Below are 20024 nucleotides of genomic sequence, written 5' to 3' on the forward strand. Positions count from 1 at the left end.
ACTGTGAGGGTGAGGCTGTGCTGGGAGGTGTTCCTGGAGCTTTGTGCAAGAGACACAGAAAATTCTGCCAAGAACATAGCAAAGCAGGTGAGTGAGGTCCCGGCTGTGTCACACTGTGAGATAAATGGGCTTGAACTAGACATTTATCTGTCATGCAGCCTGTTATTAAGCTTCATTATGCCCACTTCTGCAACAAACTAGAAGCATCAAGTGGTTTGGAATTGCTCATGCCTGTGCAGACCAGTTGTGCACAAACAGGAATCATTATATATAAAGCACACTGACCGCAGCAGCAGTGGCCCAGGCCTTCGTGGTGCTTGTTGAGGGACGCCCGGAGGCGATTGGCACCAGGATCCCCCAGGGACAGTGGGCTCATGGTGTCGGGCGTGGCAGGCTTTGCCCTTGTTGGCAGGTGGCTATTTTTTGCTTGTGCTAACCTCGGTTCCCAGCTGCCACGTAAAGGCAATATGGCTGAAACATACAGGGGGGAGGTTGCTTCTCTCCTTTAAGCTCATGACATCCCTACGTCCTGTGCTTGAGATGACAAAGTCCCTCCCTTTTCTTCCCAAGAGAACAAATAAAAATTCTCCTCTAGATGTGATGGAGCATCTATTCCTTTCCAGCTGGCTATATAAACGTGCTTCTTGCAAAAAATAGCCTTTTTTCATTAACCTTTCCATCAATGTGAAGGTAATATACATGCTGGTTCCCCAAAACAAAGCTAACGAAAGAGCTGTTTCCATTCAAAATGAGTTCAGTAATACAGCATTGAAGGAGCTTGACTCTGACAGAGGCAAATTTGTATTGCGCCAGCAAATCCTCTGAACAGAGTGGAAATGTGGATCATTTTGTAAGTCATCTAGCGCCAAGGCTGAACAGGATTCCAATTTTAATGAATTGCACGCTGATTTAGAATAAAAAGACAAGAATTTATTCCGACTCATTATATTATGACTAAAATAACTTTTCCTCTATCAAGCCCAGATACGAAATCTTCTGGGTCTGGATGGGAAGCATGTATCTCCATGTCCTCGTGGGTGCTGTCCAGAAGTGCCTTGTGCTCGGGGGCTGTGGCGTCCCGCAGAGCAGGATCCCCGATGCAGAGGAGCAAAGCTCATTACACCTGTGCCAGTCTGCACTGCTATTACTTGGGCTCCTTGACAAAGCTCATCCATAACTTGCTGATGGAGTCACCTAGTTCCAGTTACTGCCGAATTCTAATAACCCTTCTATGTACTAGGAATGCTATGTTGCCACTGCAAGATTGAACTGCACCTTAACAACAAAAAAAGGCATGTTGAGCTGTGGACTCGTTAGCTGTGTTTTCTGAGAAGGTACCTCTTGTTACCCAAAAACCAAAGGTGAGTTGTGGGCATTTGAAGGCAGGAATTGGCACGTACTGGGTGCTGTGCTGCTGCTGTAAGGGCCAGGGCCCTGTCCTGGCAGCTAGCATCATACCACGCAGGCGGTGTTGGTGTCGGTGCGGAGTTTGTGTAAAGACCTTGCTCTTCTGCAGTTTTCAGGACAAACACCCGCAAAGTCTGCAGGACAAGAGTGGATCAATTAGGCAGAAATTTTTAGTTCTTTGAGTTTAGGTTCATTGACAGAGTTGCTTTTTTTCCAGTGCAATCAAAATAAGCCTGGCAAAATCTGCCCCTATTTTCTGTACAAAAGCTGAGTGCTCTGTTAAGCAAAATAACAAACTATGAGCTTCTATACTAACTAAATAAGGCAGCTGTTGTTGGAGTGGTGTACCAGCAACATCCTTTATTTCTTCTCAGAAAGGAGCTCCTGTGTTTCGCAGAGCTCTCCTCTTATCTGTACTCATCTGCACCTGATGCATCTCATAAAAATGCAGCAGATTTCAAATTTACATATATTATTTTATAATTGCATGCGTCCAAGTCTAAGCCACTAAAAACATTTGTGTTCAGACGGTGTCTTAGAGAATGCAGTGACAGTCCCAAGAGATTTTCTCAGATGAGGAGGTGCATTTCTTTACAGCACGGGGGTGGGAACCTGAACCTGAGCGAGGATTAAATCTTTCTATTGTTCACAGAAAGGATGGCTAGGATTCCCCATCTCCTTCCCATAGCTACAAGCCTATTCTATTTTTACACTGTTTTTTCTGCATGCTTTTACCTTAGGTGCACTTCAGTCTCCTTGGACAAGCACAGACTCTTAATGAAGGGATAGGGTTTTCATCATGTCTGTTAAGAATTGCCATGCTAAATTTTCCTTGGCAGCTGCAGGAGAGAGAGGGAAGCATATGTGTGTGTGTTAGCAAACCGTTCTGCACAGGGCTAAAAGCGTACCTCCCTATGTTTCCTTTGCAATGTCTTAGGTCTGGTGAACAATCAGGAACGTTTCCTAAACAAAACTGTAATGAAAACGTTTGGTTTTCACATAATAATATTGTGCAGAGGAAATGTGACTCCTTTCCTGCTCTTTTAACTTCATTGTCTTGCATCTTCCATGGTTTTTCTTTGTTTTTTAAACTCTTGCCTTTGTGCTGGTACCTGCCTGAACAGTTGCCTCAGGTTACACATCACATCCTGAGCATGTTTTTGACAGCTTTGTGTGCGGCTGGCACAGTACATGTGCTGGGGCTGGAGGCTGAAGGGCATCCTGGCTGCACTAGCTCTGTTTCCGAAGAGAGTTAAAGCCCTGGCCGAGGAGTCCTGCTGTGTGGTGGGACATCGCCAGCACCAAGGCAAGGTGAAGGGGGTGTCCCAGCACGGGGGGCGAGTCAGAGCCAGGCCTTGGCCCAGCATTTCTGAGTCAGGCTCCTGGGGACCCGCTGGGCTCAGCCCTCCCACCTGGTGCTACTGCTGTGTTTTTGTGGCCTTGCCTGCGTCTGGGATAGCATTTGCTACAGGTTAAAGGGTGTTCGGACGCTCCTCCGTTGTCAGCAGGTTGAAGTCACCCTCTGTACTTCACCTGTAGCTCCCACCAGTCGGTTAGGACCCCTTACATTTACCACTGCTTTAAGGATACAGGGAAAAGTAGTAAACTGAGTCTTTGGTCAAAAGACTGCTTATGCAAACAAGAACGTTTTCCTCGGATTCAGTGCCTGGGTAGCATCCTTGCTTATTGCATTTGTAATAAAATTGATGTAACTACTTTTTGCTCAGTTATTGCTTCACAGACAGCAGAGCTGTGAGAGTTAGCTGGGTTATTTTTCCATTTAATCATTTATGGAATTGCTAATTAAATTCCAATTGCTAAAGCTTTATTAATGATAATGATGTGAAAGCTGGGAAAAAAAAAGCAGCTTTATTTTTCTGACTCAAGGCTGAATGTGTGGAACTGACCATTAGAAGAAAACTATTATTTCAGCGTTTATTGAGCAATTCAGATCTGGAATTACCAAGAAGCATTTGGAATGCCAGAACATCCTCCTCACACTTGCTTTTCAGTTTATTACCAAAAGCCATTCGCGCAACCTAGTTGGCAGACTGTCTTTAAGTGTTTTATAATTTAATTAACATCCAGAACTGTAATAAAACATTTGAGTAAATGAAAGTAATTTGTCTTCAAGTGACTTGCAACACCGTATTTGCAAAAGGTTATCCAACTGTATTGTATGTTCTTTTTGACTGTTACATCAATTACTTGACTTTGGAAAGAGAACTGCTAATCTAACAAAAATGTATTGCTCGTAGTGAAGATACATTGAACAAACTAAATTGCTGAGCCATTTTCTGGATTGGCATAGCGGGCCATCAGCTTTCCTGGATGCTTGTTGGTGTGTCATTTCCAAGGCTTTATGACTGTGCGGGATTTAATCCTGGTGATACTACCAGGTGAACTGCAAACCTCCTTTAGGTGTAAGCTAATTACTTTGGAGCTGGTATTTTTCTCCGCGGTAAGGAGGAAGGGAGCAGAAGCATGAATGCTTGAGGAACCAAGAGGTCATAGTTCTACCTCCATCACCTCTCCCTGCAATCTCCAGAATGTCCCTTTCTTCTCCCCTTGTCATTTAGAAAACTGCCTAAACTAGGAAACAGGTGTGACAGCCACCTATCCTAGCACCCCATTTCTAGAAGTGAGCGGTAGGTGTTGCTTAGGGAGAAGTACAAGCACCAGAGCATGTACGGTTCAGTTCTTCGACCTGTGCATACCCTTGCTGATTGCTCAAGACAGGGTTTACAGCAGCTGGATTTCGCATTTAGATTACTGTGGGTAATATTGCTGACAGGCAATCGAGGGAGTATCTTCTTCTGGGCCTGTCCTACGTCGTTACCCGTCACAGCATCCTCAGTGAGTGAATACCTCCATTTTATAAAGTATCCTGCTTGTTTGCAAAGTGTGCCACCTTGAAGTTTCAAAACATGGAAGGACTTGGAGTTGACACCTTTAGCACATCACCTTCTGACCATGTAGACTGCCTTCTTTTTTCCTTTGTGTGAGCTTGGCCACCTGAGGGCAGCTGATGACTGCAAGGTGTTGTAGAACACTGGGGATATATCATAGTCACAGGAAGACGATTTCAAAAAAAAATTTTTTTTTTGAGAATTGGAAGTCTTAAACTTATCTTAGTGGTGAGAAGTATATAAAGAAACTCTGAAGATCACATCAATTAGTAAGGCCACAGTCTGGCAGTGTAGTTGTATTGAAACAGAGACCTTGGGTGCTGATAACATGGTCCCAGAGAAGCAAGGTAAACCTCTTTTTTCCTAGAAACTTAGCCTAAATTTATGGTGAGACTCTTGAGGTCAGAAACAGGATCCACTTATCCTGAATGAAACAGCATCTGATATAGATGGTGGTGTTTTTTTCTCTCGCTCTGTCATATTGTTATTTGTTATATTGTTATGTTTCTGCATGAAGTCTCTTCATGGTTCACTTCTACTAACAGATGCTGTTTCTGAAGCTAATTAGACCATGGAGTATGCCTGAATCGTGCAGCATTACTGCAGAGTAAACACTTTCATCCTTCATTCAGAACAATGATGACTTTCCCTTTTCGTTTGCTGCAAGGCAATGACTACTATTGGGAACATGTAGAGGCCATGCCAGGGGAGTCCTTGAATACTGTCCTTGGACTTCTGTGGAAAATAGCTGTTGCCTTGCCATGGCTCTGTTTGTGGGGGTGTGCGGCTGAGGCCAGGACCTGAGGCTTGGCAATTTTACACAAACTAATTGACCATCTCTGGTCGGGCGTGGTGAGAGTATGCAGAGAAAATGGGAGCTCTTGCCAGTTGTTGTGGCACAGAGAACAGCAGCTTCACAGAAAAATCGCTTCCAACCTTTCAGATGTATTGCTCTGATGAACTGTGGTCTTCAGGAGGTCTCTGGCCTGCCTTTCTCCATCCACGTATGTAGGGTTACAGCTCATGGGGCATCATGGTAATGCTAAGCCTTCCTTAAAACTCCAAAGGCTTTTGCACACTCGCTGTTTTTCAAAATATTTGACGTGCCTTTGTCAAAACCTGTGTATCACTGGTGCCATACATCAAAGGTCTCGTTCATGTTGAAGACCTCTCTGAGGAGGCAGAGTGAAATTTGAAGGCAGAGAAATTATTCGTTTTGATCTGAAATGCACAAATGAGCTAAGAAGCAGGTAAAGTAAAACATTTTTTCCTCTGTAAATGGCACGGTCTATCCACCGCTGTCTTGGGCTGCATCCCCTTTCAGACCCTAGCTAATTATCTAATACAGCAGGTTATCATCAAAACACTTACTGTAAAGGAAATTGCAGCATCTCGACATTGTTATTTGTTCAGCGAGGGCAATCAGAGATAGCTGTGCAGGGAAACCAGCCAGAACAGCTGAAAGGTGGGTTGTTGCAAGGTCCCAGAAGACTAATGTGTCTGCTGTTGGGGGCAGCACCTGAAGGAAGCTGCTGCCCTTGTGGAGGGCGTTAAGTATTTCCAGGGATTGGTAAATGTTAGCTGCGCAATAACGTTGGAGAACGTTCTCGGTGCTGGGAATTCACAAGGAGAGAAGCCAGAGGGAAGGCGTAACTCCTGCAGCGCGGAAAGCAAGGCTGTAGAGGAGCAAAATGAACCGCCCTCTGAGTTTTCAGTGTCTGGAGCAACAAGTTACAGGCTTAAACTGCAGGAGAGGTTTCACACGAGGTGAAAAGGAGCAGTGCCCGCGTTGCATCAACTAGAATAGCTGGAAGGAGGGAGGAATGCGGCTGGCCAAGGGGACGGAGCCCCAATGTGCGGAGACCACGGGGCAGGCCCTGGAGTCCCAGTCGTGGTTGGGCTGCAGCTTGGGCGAAGCAGCTGTCTGTCCCTGGCCACCCCAGCACCTCAGGATGCCAAGGGGCACGCACGCGATGCCCCCCATCACATGCGCAGGGGAAACACCTTCTGCAAGAGCACGACACCGAATCACGGCAGCTGCTGGCGGCCTCTTCAAAATAAGCATTTTCTGTGTGCAGATGAGGGGGGAAGGCATCAAGCCAGCATGCATTCAGATGAGACAGGCGCTGCTTTCCCGCAGTGCTAATTGCAGCTCCCTTCGCTTATTTCATGAGGGATCTGAGACCCAGCCCCTGTTTCCTAGCTAATGATTTCCTGGTGTCTCTCTGTGTGTATGCGTTGTCATCCTGGTAAAAGCGGCAGCCGAGTACCCAGAGGCAGAGTCCTGGTGCTTGGAGGTGCGCTGTGTCTTGCCTCACTGTGGGTACAGGCCAATGGTATGTTAGCAACAGACTTTGGTCAGTAAGTGAGGTTTATTTGAAATATTTCTAGCACCTGCCCTCTGCTTTCACCCATCCATTTTCAGGTGCAAAGCCATAAGCTAGAAATGCTTTCTGAGAGTGACCTGTTAGCGCTTGCTCTAGAATAAGCTGTTTCCCCTTGAACTTTTCCAAAAGAGCATGGTGACGTGTTCTTGGGGTTTATCTGCTCTCTGCAAATTGTCTTTAGGTATGCAGTTGCAGTTGCCATGGAAGCAAATTACACACAAACACTTGGAGCAAGGCATATAACTGACAGAGGACAAGTTATGCTAAGCTAACACAGAACAAAGAGCCTGTGCATAAGGGCCCATAGGCGTGATTGTTGTGAGATTGCTGAGCCCTTGCCCTACAGGACTCCTGTGTTTTTTTCATTATGTTTCTTAACAGTACTTGTGGCAGTTTTGAGTACTTGATAAAGCATCTGGGCTTTTTTTTTTTCTTCCTTTTTGCAGCTCTCCATGAATTCCCCAATGACATCTTTACAAACGAGGACAGGAGGCATGGAGCTGTCATCCTGCACGTCCTTTGTGTAAGTTTTGTGACTGCGTTTCTTTTCCTATCAGTTTGGACTGGATTTGATATGTTTGCTGACAGCTGATACCGCTCCCTACCCACAGGGTTTTCTGCTCTTGCATACAGACATTCCCCTTCTGTTCTCAGTCATGGTTGAGAGTGAGTTTTAGTGACTCATCTGAGTATAGTCTTAATGCTCTCTTCTTAGTTTTTTCACTAACTCCTAAAAGGCCAACCAACTGCAGCCCCTGAATGCGTGCTGTCAGCTGAATGAACTCATGCAAAGGGCTTTGCCGAAGCTATTGGGCAGCTGTGCAGTGCTGCCAGCGGAGCAGCGCAACCCCACGCTCCCAACTCATCTGCCAGCCACTGCTGTGCAAGGGGATGCTTCCAGGTTGGTGGGATAAAGGAGAACGTTCTCTGGCACATGGGACATGCTGGGACAGTTTGGTGATGTTATCAAGTCCTGGCTGCTGGCTTTCGCAGGCACTGTCCAGAGGGTGGCACCAAACAAGTGTGCCCCACTGCACTGTTGTCTCGCTGATTTTTGACCCTTTCACTTGTCTTTATTATACTTGGCCAAATGCAGAGCTTAGAGACATGCTAAGTTAAACAACAGGCCAAAAAAAAATAAACTCTCTCAAAATATCTGAGAGCCAGAAAGGTTTTATTTCAGTTTAAGACCCAAAGGGCCAAGGATTCTCCCAGCAGCAAGGTAGATGTCATCTCAGTGAGCGAGACTGAGATGCCAGCATGGTTTGATGGGCCTGGAAGGACACTGCAAAACTTCTAATTTTTCCTGACAGGGACGGTGCCTGTAGAAGAACTGTATACGTGGAGCTTGAGTAATATTGTAATATAGCTGGAAAAATACTCTAGTCAGTCTGTAGTTTGAACCTCCAGAACTACCCCAAGTAGTTAAGTTGCTGAGGTGAGTTTTTTCTTCCTGAATATATCAAAGAAGTGATCATAACTTCACATTTGCTAGCTGCACAGTGGTCCTGGATTCATTTGGGAATTCTAGAAAATGTTGGGCTTCAAAGTTCAGAAATGTGCCAGCAAGATTTTAATAAATGCTGTTTTTAAAATCTTACTAGTCAAAAAGGTGTGCAGTTTTGGGCTTGGAGTTGTGTGATCTCTGCTCCAAGCAAGTCATTTTAAATGGGGTGTATGGGCAAGGTCAAAATTCAAGGTACTGGAAATAAATGTACTTGGATGTAACCATGGTGTGTTAGTTCCCAAGACACTGTTACAAGTCCATACAGGCAGCTGCAGTAATCTCGCAGAAGGAAGCACTTTCTCTCCAGATCATTTTTTCAACTTTTGTTAGGTAGATAAAGACAATTGTTTTCTTTAACGTCTCCTAAATTTACGAAGAGCTGCCAACTTGGTACTCCTCAAGGGGGAAAAGACATTCTTAAGCAGCAAAGAAAATACCTGCTTGTAATGAATATTTAAAAGCATCGTATAATTTTTAGTCAACTTAAATGAGCAGTCACCATTAACTATGTGCAGTGATTCATGGTTTCTCTTTAAAGGTAAATTAGATTGTATTGCATCATGTAATGTGAGTGCTCTGTTATGATCTTATTTCGGCTAAACGGCTACAATAAATTGTTGAGTAACATCACTATTGACTTTGGCAAGCCAAAGGCGTCCAAGGTTCTACGGGAACAGTTAGCTTTTGGATGTTTTGGAAAGCAAACCCTGGACCTAAGCTGGATTTTTTAGCACCCACAAGAATACTCCCCAAAAATCCAGATAAACCATCTCTCAGAGTCGTGCCCTGCTGCAGCTAGTCACCCGGAGTTGCTCTGTGTTTAGTGGAGAGAAAGACATCTTCAGTGGATCTTCAGCTGCCTCGCTGTAGGTGTGGGGTAAAGGCCACAGGTTGGGTTTCACCTGCCTGTCTGTGGTCCACTCCACAGGTCCTCCCCTACCCCTGTGCGTGCCCCACTTCAGCTGCGAGCCGCAGGACCACCGGCTTCTAAATCACCACGGCCACCGTGCATGGGCAGCTTGAAAAGCCCCGCGCCACCGGGATCAGACTTCCGTGTTGTGCGGGCTCTGTGCCCTCCTGGCGCCAACTGCCGGACTGGTGCCCTTCTCCAAGGGCCTGGTGCGGAGTTTGGGGTTGTGTTTAAATGGCATGGGAAGCAGTGCTCCTGGGATTAAATGGTTCTCAGTGAACAGCCATGGAGAAACGTCCAGGTGTCCCAGGCAGCCTTGGCCTGCTGTTTCCTAATTTCAGAACGTTTGTCAGTTTTACTGTCACAGTCAGCATGTTGTGCGGCGCCTTGTGTGGTATTTCACACACAATGTAACGTGCATCTTGGCCAATGGGTTTTATTTGTTTGTTTGCATGCTGGATGCTGATTATTTGTTTCTCTTGCAGTGCTCGTAGCCTCACACAGTTTTTGTGTTTTGACATGGAAAGGTCACTCTTGATTGTTTGTTAATGCAAGAAGCTGTATTATCTGCTCTTAATCTGTATGGCAAATGTGTATTAACCACATCATGAGGTCTTGGAAAATACTGGTACGCAGTTTGTCCCCTTGTAACTCTACTGTGGGTAATACAGAAAAGTATTATGAGAGTTTTTAAGAAAAGGCTTAAGTGCTTATAGTTAAATTCATCTCTGTATATGAAAAACAGCTAGCAGACTCTTGTGTAGCCACTCTAAGCAAAATACAATGGTTATAATAGCATGCTGTTGCCTTGTAAACTTGTGTTTCTTAGATTTCAACACAAAAATTATTTTAAAAAAATCTCTGGAGTCACAGGAATAAGTTTATAATGAGACCATTAAAAATAAGGGTTGCTAAAGTCAATCTTAATCCCAGTGGAATCTGTTCCTCAACATGTGTTTTTCCAGGCTTTTTAAAAGAGGCAAGACCTGGACTGTATTTTTTCAGTATTAGTAGCAGTGAAATCACACAGTATTCTCATACAGTTGACTACATGAACTGTGAATTGGGCTGTTTTCCAGTCTATTTCAAATTATAACTTGGGCTTCATAATTGCTCTCAAGATAGTTTATTTTTCCACAGCCTTTTTGTCAGCTCTGAACAAGCTGAACATACTTTAACATATAACAAAGCAGATTTTTGAGGACTGAAAATCAAAGGTGAACTACCTGCTTCAGAATAGAAAGAAAAATCTGTTTTTAGTAAGAACTAGGTGTAAGCATCTGATGTCCCAACAGAAGCATGTCCAGTCACTTCCCCTCTAGCAAGCAGCTGCTTCAGTCCCTTGGTGCGCTCTGGTTCCCCTCAGCAGCTTTATTGGCTCTAAATAATGCGGCGGGTGGAACGGATGATCCCTGCCCAGCTAGCAGGACTGCCCATGGGCTGTCCTGTCCAGAACCCCACCACGGACAAGTCCGCGTTCAGTCGGGCATGCTCTGCGACCACGCGGCTCCAGGCAAGCCCTCAGCTGCTGAGGCTGTTGGAAGGCATACAGCCCGTGACCACGGGCATCAGCTGAGAATTTTCTCGGTGTCTTTCTGCCCTGAGCCATGAACTTGTGAATCCCCAGGACAAACTTTGCTGTCTTTGGCCCTGATCCAGCCTGTTGGATGCAGTAGGAAGCAGAAAGAACAATGGCAAATGCTTTGTCTCCTCTTACTGTGGAGTATCTGTAACCTATCATCAAAGAGAGAACTGATACTTTGAAAAAAGACAACTGTCAACTTTTAGCAACCTGCCTCTTTAGTCTTGATTGGAAGGGGTTGTCATCGTATTGGGGTAATCAATCTCTAATTCTGATTTTACCCTCCAGCAATTCAGTTACCAAATGTCTGATCAAACTAGAGCATGCACAGAACTGCACTTTGTAGGAGAAGATGCAGACAGAGCTAACTGTCTCTGCAGGTTTGAGGAGACCGGGCTATAAAATCAAAGGGACTTTGTTAAACTGTTTTTATTTATTTTACTAAAACCTTGTTCTCTTTCTCTCAATCCCCTTTTGCCAACATTTTTATGTTACTTTCTAAAAGACATCAAGGTAAAACTTGTTTATCAAAAAAACAGAGAACCAGGGGTCAAATTGTATGAACTGGGAATTTGGGGGGATGCATTAAATAGCCTTTCAGGGGATTCCCAAGGCATCTTCCCCCTATTGTTTAATGACAGTGAAAACAGAAAGTCTTACACCTCAGCACATCCTGCAGTGAGGCAGTGAAGAATTACTTAACATGATCTGATGCTTCACAAAGATGATAGTAACTCACTAAACACTTTAAAAACCTAAGAGCAACTGGGCAGGAGCAATTTAGCAATAGTTTTAGTCAGTAGAAATGTAAAACACTTCAGTTCAAGAGGAAAGTGGGCCAATGAAAATGTACTGCTGGTTTGGAGCTAAAATGTTTAATTTTCCCCTAGGTAGTTAGTTCTTCAGAGCTCATCAACAGATTGCTTCACTGCTATTAATGATTGTCATGTCCTCTCTGAGAAGAGGGCGTGTTATCACAAACAACAACATCCCCACTAAATCACTCATTTGGGATGTTCAAATGGGAGGGAACCAGGGTCTGGCTTTTTAGAGTCCAGTGCTGTTCGTTACTAACAGATTAAACATAAAGCCTGCAATCTGGGAGTGTCCCAGTACTTGAGAGCTTCATTTTGAAATCTGAACGTTGTCCCCAAAGGGATGCAGGTTTCTAGATGTTCTCATAGCATTTTGCCTTTTTTGATTTGTTCTGGTGGATTCATGCTGATGCCCGTGTGGACACTCAGTGATAGGCACCCGGTACCTCCAGAGCCAGGGGCAGGGGATGGTGTCACCCAGGCACTTGTAAGGTTAGTGCTGGCAGCAGAAGGAGGGTTTGGGTGTCGCTGCGGGTTCCCCTGGAAGAGCCCAGAGGGATGGGCACTACCTTTCCTCCCAGCTGCAGACTGGTCCCAGAACGCGCTGATCCCCATTTCATCGCAGTCTTGTGCACGGTGCAGCGTGACTTCCCCTTTCCCCAGTGCTCTGCAGTGCCAGAACACGAGCCGTCTGCGCGTGCCTGCATGGGTATGTGTGTTGGTGTGCAGCAGCAGGTGTGCTCCTGCCAGAGCCCAGGCATGAGTGGCTGCAGGGATGCTTCCTGCCTGCACCTGCAGAGGTTTGTCGGGGGAACAGCTCTGGGAACGGGCTGCACAAACAGGGCTTCCGCCAATGGCTGCGAGCGGCTCAGAAAATTCAGGTCGCTCTGTACCTGTCCTGTCTTGCCTTGTTGCTGAGTCAGAGACCGGCCAGGTCGTGTTTCTCTGGCACAGAGATGTCTCCTTCTGCCGATGATTTTGTGGTGCCCTAAACATACTTATTTTACTGATAACATGCAATACAAAGCGATAGTTATACACAGCTTGCTGCTGATCACATCCTGGTACCACAGCCCACTGCTACAAGTGAGCTTGGACTGTGTGGGTTTCTTGTTTGGTTGTGTTTTTGTGTTGTGTTGTTTTGTTATTGTTGTTGTTTTTTAATTTCTATTCATTAGTGGACTTCTAGGTGGTTTTTGCATGTAGTCAGAATTAAGGAAAGCTCTGTGCTTGGTTGCAGTGGTTCCAGTGAAGCACTATGGTGCAAGGTGGCATGTGCATCATTTATGACAGGTTGTCATTTTGGAGGTGAAGCAGGTCAGATTGGCAAATGAATTTCATGTAAAAAAAAAAATAGTTAACTTCTCAGGAGAACCATGCCCTATGCATTCTTTCCCAGAGAAATACAGAACCTGTTGATGGAAAAAATAATAAAGCTCAACTCATCCAAGCAACTAGTATTGGGGGACACAAAAGACCTGAAGTTCGAGCTACAGGAACAGCGACACGGTGGTGCTCTGCTTGTGACGTTTTCTGTCAAACTTGATTCCTTTACTGAGGATGAGTATTACTCCATTTTAGAATAATCTCTAGATCTGTAGCTAAATTGATCCTAAATTCAGCCTGATCATTAGAATATAGGAAAAATATGAACAAGAATTATGTACAGATACTATTTTTATGATAGACAAGCTGCTAAAAAAAAGAAAAACACAGACTAGATCTTTATGTAGGTCAAGTCTGTGTAAGCTGTCCTGGCTATTTCATGAAGTAATGTGATATAAAGCAGATTTCCCAAAACAAAGATGTAGGGATGAATATCTCTCAGTTGTGACATCTTTAACTGTCCAGAACAAACTTTTAAGTAGAAAGGTAGGTATGTATCTGAGCCTTGTAGGTAGGGGACCTGTGCTTGGTACCTCCAATCACGTGCTGTGTCTGGAAAATATATACAGCTCTTTCTTCAATTTAATGCTGCTTCAGGCTGGAAGTCTATCCTTGCCTTTTCAGTACCCATTGGATGGAACAGAGATGGAATTGTGTAGGAGTGGGCAATGGCTGCTAGCACTGGCTGCCTGGGGAGGGTTGGATAATTAGGCTAGCGTGGTTCGGTCCTTCAGCTGGAAGGTGACTTGGCACGTGGATGACAGAGCTTGCAGTCATATGGGGCTTGGATGGGAGTGGAAGGGTTGAGCTGTGAGGCAGGACAGGTCCTTCATCCTCTGTCCATTGGCACAGCTCAGCTGCCAGGAGGAGTCAGGAAGGTGCTTTCGCCACTGCTCATCCCAAGGCTTTTGCTCCCATTCTGTAAATCTTCTGGCAGGCACCTTCAGTCTATCCATAGCAGCTTCTCTGGCTTGGGAGATTGTTCTCCGAACATCTGCTGAACTGCCTCATTGCTACCTCATTACCCTCTAAACCCTCAGTGTTCCTGTACCACAGTGCCCTAAAATATATTTGGCTGTGATTGAAGAGGTGGTCAGCATAATTACATGTCATACCAACCGAAATTTTCTTGTTTCCTTTTGATCCCCCCCTACTCTCGGAGCGAAGCTGCTGCCCCCTGCAGCGCTTAGACGTTCCTGTGGAATGTTCCTGGCTTTTGCTCAGTAAAGGAAGCTCTAATGGAGACTGGTGCAGGAAATTCAAAGGGACGCTGGACAAACAGGAGCAATAATCACCTATGTCCTGAGCAGCAGAACACGTTTTTCGAGTAAGATGTTTAATCTACTTTCATGTAGAGATTGCAATTACTTCTCTGATGCTTGTTTATTTGAAGCATCATTTTAAAACCAATCCTAATGTAATACTTAATCTGGAATTTATAATCTTTTAATACAGGGTCATTATATTTCCGTCATTTTTTTAATGGCCTTTTGGTGAGGAGAAGTGTCTGTTAAGAAGGTTGCCTATTCAAAGACTTTAATGTCTTCACTTTAGCCGAATGCGACCAAGCAGTGCTTGGGCTGAGACGTACTTCTTGTCCTCCCCATCACCTCGCTCCATTGCCATTACACCTCTCGTCTCAGCTCTGCCCCAGCCCATCCACATTCCTTCAGGCCCTGCCTTTGTCCCCAGTAGCTGCTTGCAGGTGGAGCTGACTTCAGCAGTGCTGCCCTGCTGCCTTCCTGAGCCGTGTGAAGCTTGCTTGTGTTTGTTGAAGGCTGAGGCAATGCGACCCCTTGGATTCGCATTGTTTCCAGCTTCTTTGCAATGTGAGCTCTTCCTTTGGCTCTGCCCAGCCAGGTTCACAGCCAGCTGGCTCACTGAAGCCCTAGTTGTGTTTAGGATTTAGGGAAGCTGTGGGGGTTTGCCCCTTTGCTTGTAGGGGAAAGAGACAAGTTCATTGATGTACAGTTGGCGCTGCAGTGCTCACCTCTCTGTGTCACCCAGTGTCATTGCAGACACAGTCCAGGTGAGTGCTCCTAGGTGCCACCAGTGCTGGCTGGCACAGGGAAGCTGTGGCTCGGCGTCACCCCGCACCCCAGGGGTGCAGTTAGTGCAGGTGTGCCTGTATGTGCCAGCTGGGAGCGCCGTGTAGTCACATGAAGCTGAGAGAGGCTGGCCAGCAGAGGAGCAAGCGGTTGGCGCAGTAACAGAGCCACAGCTGAACTTGGGTGGAAGCTCAAACCACCTAATTGGCTGCAAAAGCTTAAAGTCGTGCTGTTTGCATTTGTCCACATTTGACATATGGAACAGAGTTGCTTGCCCTGATGCTGGCTCTCTTCCTTCTTTCCACATTAAGTAGCCTGGACTGGTGTCTGAGCTATATCTTTAGGAGCCTGACTTGCAATAAAATTTATTTTTTTGGGTGTGTTCCTGCTGGCCCAAACTCTAAACTTTATTTTTGTTTATTAAAAAACAAACAAACAAAAACACTTTCAAGGAAGTAATGTTTATTGTCATCACGTGTTCACTTACCAAAGGTAATTGCCAGTATTTTAGCTTGTGAACCAAGTTGTTTTCTCACAAGATACTCCATAGATTTGGACTCTTCATACTGTATTGCATTCAAGCCAGTTAAATTAGGAAAGACTCCCAGCCAGAACCAGAATTGTGACAACAATGAGGTCATTAAAAATAAATGCTGAAGCATGTAAGTCAGTATGGGTTCAGCCTGATATGTTCCGTCAGCCTGGTGTAAAACTTGCTGAAGTCGCCCACAGCAGTCTTCCTGACTTAGCAGGCTTTGGTCAGTGCTTTCAGCAGGCATGGCAGCTTGGTGTTCCCCAGCACCTCCAAAAGGATTAGAGAAAGTGTGGCGGTAGTTTCTTCACATTCATTTTTCCACTCCTTCCTGATTTCAGTCCCCCTTTTTTACCTTTTCTCTTGTACCTGATCCTACAAATGCATAAGACGGAGTGGACAAAAGAAAATTCCATTGTCACCTTTTTGGCTTGTGATTGTACACTCTAAAAATCATTAGAATGCCATGAAATGTAGCTTTTTTTACACATGTATGGTTACTGGGACATGGGTATGCTTTCCTGTTATTGTTTGCATTGGAGATGATGCAAAACCACGTCACATCGTTTGAGCACTCATTTAAAAAATCTCAGAAGCATTTGCCTGAACTTAAACTGATGGACACCTTGCACCTGGTGTCTGTCCAGGCTGAAGCTACCTGCTGCATACCATGTAGTGTGCGGGAGTTTTGCACAATCTGAAAAAATAGTAGGAGCACAGAGGAGAAAAAGACTGTGCACCATGTGTTGAGGTAGATGTTGAAATGACCTGATTGGGGCGGGGGGGGGGGGGGGAGGGGCACGCTGTCTGGTTTTGGCTGTCTATTTTCTATCTACCTGTCTTTGTTCAGGAGAACTTGGCTACCACAACCATAGCTGATTGCAGGAATCCCAAGCAACCATATGATGCCCAGTGCTCTGTGACTGTAGATTATATCAAGTATAGAGAGTGCACTCAATTTAGAGGGATGATGGTGTACAGATTAGTGTTCTTGAAAGGCATTGCTGTGCATTTGGGAAAGGAAAATGACAGCATGGCCACGCAGATTAATATGATTAGCAGATTAAAAAATCCAGGCTGAAGTTGGGCACCTGCTATCCATTGTATTTCAATGGGACTTGGCCACTTAACTCTCACAGGCTGCTTCTGATCATGCTTCCTGTGATGCACAAGGTTTGTGAGGCATTTGCTTCCTTTACCTAATTAACTGTCTAGCACTGAATCTTCAAAATGGCTTCAAAATCATCCATTGTGATGAAATTCCTATCTCTAATCCTGAACAAGTATATTTGAATTATTTTTGAGCTTGAAAAGATTGTTTGGCAGAGATTTTCATAGAAATTATTGACTTTTTGCAGTAGAGTAATAATTAATTAAGTTCTAGCAAGTTGATTTTTTTTTTTTTTGGTGGGGAGTGGGTATTTAAACCTGTTCCTGGAAAATTGTAGCGAGATCAGAAATGGGTTGCGACGAAGGGCTGTGTGCACAGGGCACAGCTCCTAGCGGGGTGCTTCTCTACCAGAAGTGGGCGGTGAGATCACAGCAGGAGAATGAAGAAGGAGCTCAGGTGTCCATTTCTCCTGCCTTGCCACGCACAGCCCTTTGTACTCCTTGTTCCAGACACATCTGGCTGCTGCTGTGCAGTCTGTTCCAGGCTTATGTCCGGGGCCTCACCTCTCTGTTTACATGCACACAGTTTAAGGATCTCTCACACGCATGTGCTTTTACATGCATGCAGCAATAAATAGACCTTTGCTGATACCACAGTCTGCTAGGAATGAGATCCAAGATGGTGAGGTAGCATCTCTTGCAACAGTTTTTTTGGCAGCATGTGCAGATAGATTGTTTCTGATTCCTCATGGGAATGCCAAATAAAATAGATATGCTGCAGGCCTCGCACCAAGGAGTGCTGTAAGAGACAAGTGCTGGCCTGTCTTACAGGTCGTCCAAGGGTACAGTTGTCCTCTCTTGTTGTCCTCTCTTCTTTCCCACTTCCCCTGTTGTGCAGAACACTTGGCTTTAAAACTCTGCTAGTTTGTCCCAGATGACATGCAGAAAACAAGCTACTTTCCTCTTTTTCAGAACACTAGCATTTCAAAAGCTGCTGCTCCTCAATAATCCAGATTTTCACAGAATATAATCATAAAAAAGCTTTGCACTACACAACGGAGAGAAAAGTTAAGGGCAACTAAGCAATATCCAGAGATTTTATTTTTTTAATGTTGTTGTGATAAAGTGCTGGCAGTTTCTGATGGCTTGGTAGAACTTTTAGATAAATACTTAATGATCTTTCTGTTAAGTCCCAGAGGGCCCCATGAAGTTTTCTTACAAGAGAATGTTTTTTACAAATGTATATCAAAACAAGCCTAAGATAAGTTGGGACACTGCAGTTCAGTTTCTTTGCTTGACGGTCTCCAAACTCAACATTTTCTTTTCTCTTTTGCAGGCCATGTATATGTTTTATGCTTTGGCAATTGTCTGCGATGATTTCTTCGTCCCTTCATTGGAAAAGATTTGTGAAGTAAGTGTTAGAAATTTGTACTTGAGCTTGTGTGCTGTTTTAGCATCAGCTCTACATCCCATCTACACATACATTTTGATCATGTGGCCTTGCTTACAGCAGAGGTCTGGTCTGGGTCTAGAGAGAGCTAGCTCCTGTAATAACTCTGCCACTGACTCTCCATGTGGCCTAGGATGAACTATGTCACTTCTCCATACCTCTATTTCCTGCAGTGGTCAATAGAAACGTTGTTTCTCAGCTGCATTTACAAATAGTGATAGGAAACACCATATACAGTGTTCACAGTTCCTAACTTTGATGGTGGCGAGCTTAGTTATAAACCAAAGGTTCAGAGACTGGAGGGGTCCCTCTCCTTTTACCATCATTAGCCTCTCTAGGTGCAAGATTTCTACATCTCTCTACCTGCTCCAGGAGGTCTGTAGGCTTAAACACTGGCCAGTGATAAAGGTGCAAGTGGCAGAAGTTACAACACCATTTGTTCTCCTAACAAGTTTTCAGAGTGTTTGGTTTTGCATGGGCATCTAATATCTAAAAAGCAAACACCCTCCCCATGTGACTTTAACATAATATTTACAACCCCCTGGTCCTAGAAGGCTACTTTCAGTTGACTATATCTTTACATTTCAGTTGTTCTTTCATTTGTTATTGTCTCAGTGTTATGGAACAACTCTTCATATGCTTTAACAGTTATGAACCATTGTGTTACCCAACACCACCAGTAAAATAAGATGATAATAAGTTTTATTTAATTGTGTGTGAAAGAAAAAAAGCATAGCAAAAGAATAGTACATCTGGCATACTTCTGTTAAGAAGTTACTGTTCAGAAGAAAGATACTGTGTCTTTAGAGATTATCAAAATGGGTCATATAAGCGTATCAGAATTTTATTTTTTCTATTGCTTCGACTTCATTTTCCCCTCAGAAAAAAAAAAAAGAAAACTTACCCCATAGCTAACCTTTGGGGGCATTCAAATCTTGTTATTTATGTATTTTATGCATAATTGAGCAGTTCTGCAATTACATGATAGCAAAAGACATAAGCATTCTTGTTTCCTGCTCCAACCAACTTTTCATTTTATCAGTCCAGAATGGCTCGCCTTCAAAACATCCAGCTTTTCATGGTTGGTCCTTGATGCTAGCACTCAAGAATGTATGGGAAAATGCTTGGGTCACTTCACAAAGGCCTCTGTAGTTCTTTGGTAGTAGTCACTCTTGCCTGTTTTTCTAGGAATGGGAAGGTTTGATCCCTGCCCGATGACAGCAGATGCTACCACCATTGCTCACACTGCTGAATACACTCCCCCACAAAAAGACCCAGTACAGTGAGCGGGCTGACTCAGGGATCCAGGGGTTCTCTGCGAGGGAGACCACCAGAGTCCTCCTGCATCACCTGATGAGATGAGACCTGTGAAATTTTCAAGGGGATTCTCTTGGTTGTTAACTCACAAAAAAGAATCATAAGAGAGCGAGCCCCTTGTCAGGAACACAGATTGTACAGCAATACTAGGTATTGCAGTACGGGTAATCTGCATAGCATGCAAACAAACTAAACAGTAATGACTTGCTGCTGATCTGAAGATCGACCATCAGTAATTCTACTACCACATACTGTCATATTCCGGAAAAAAGAATTCAGACCACCCTATCTGAGGACTTTTTTGGCCTTGGAGATCCACCAATAGTTATTTTATAGTTGCTTCCAGATTAGATGCACTATTTTTGAAATAAATGCCCTTTGTCTGGCTTAGCTCCATCTAGTTTGGAAAGTGGTTGTTAAGTTAAATCAACTAGGCATTTATGCTCCCAAATATGTGCATAGAGATTAGAATTTGTTCAAGAACACTTGTTATGATAGACATTCGTGTTCTGTCTTAGTTCAGATGTACTTGCAACCAAAGCCCTGACTTTCATTTGTTTTCTAAAACAATTTGTACTTATATTTGTCCAGTTACTCTCTGTTACTGGTGTTACAATGTGTTTACATGACACAACTAACATCGTAACATCAACTGCAAATGCAG

General features: G+C 44.4%; 1 protein-coding gene across 8 annotated transcripts in view; it reads left to right on the forward strand.

Annotated features, from left to right (window-relative positions):
• The window catches only part of LOC118257452 (sodium/potassium/calcium exchanger 3-like), a 310704-nt gene that overhangs the window by 134993 nt on the left and 155687 nt on the right, over positions 1-20024 (forward strand). For all 8 annotated transcript variants that reach the window (XR_007708050.1, XM_050709803.1, XM_035565467.2 and 5 more), the window contains exons 3-4: positions 7150-7226; positions 17930-18004. Coding sequence is in view for 7 of the 8 variants with exons in the window: in XM_035565467.2 (XP_035421360.1) it covers positions 7150-7226; positions 17930-18004 (152 nt within the window). In the remaining variant the exon portion in view is untranslated. The remainder of the gene's footprint in view (positions 1-7149; positions 7227-17929; positions 18005-20024) is intronic.

This window comes from Cygnus atratus, chromosome 3 (genome assembly GCF_013377495.2).
Source record: "Cygnus atratus isolate AKBS03 ecotype Queensland, Australia chromosome 3, CAtr_DNAZoo_HiC_assembly, whole genome shotgun sequence".
In the NCBI taxonomy this organism is placed as follows: domain Eukaryota; kingdom Metazoa; phylum Chordata; class Aves; order Anseriformes; family Anatidae; genus Cygnus; species Cygnus atratus.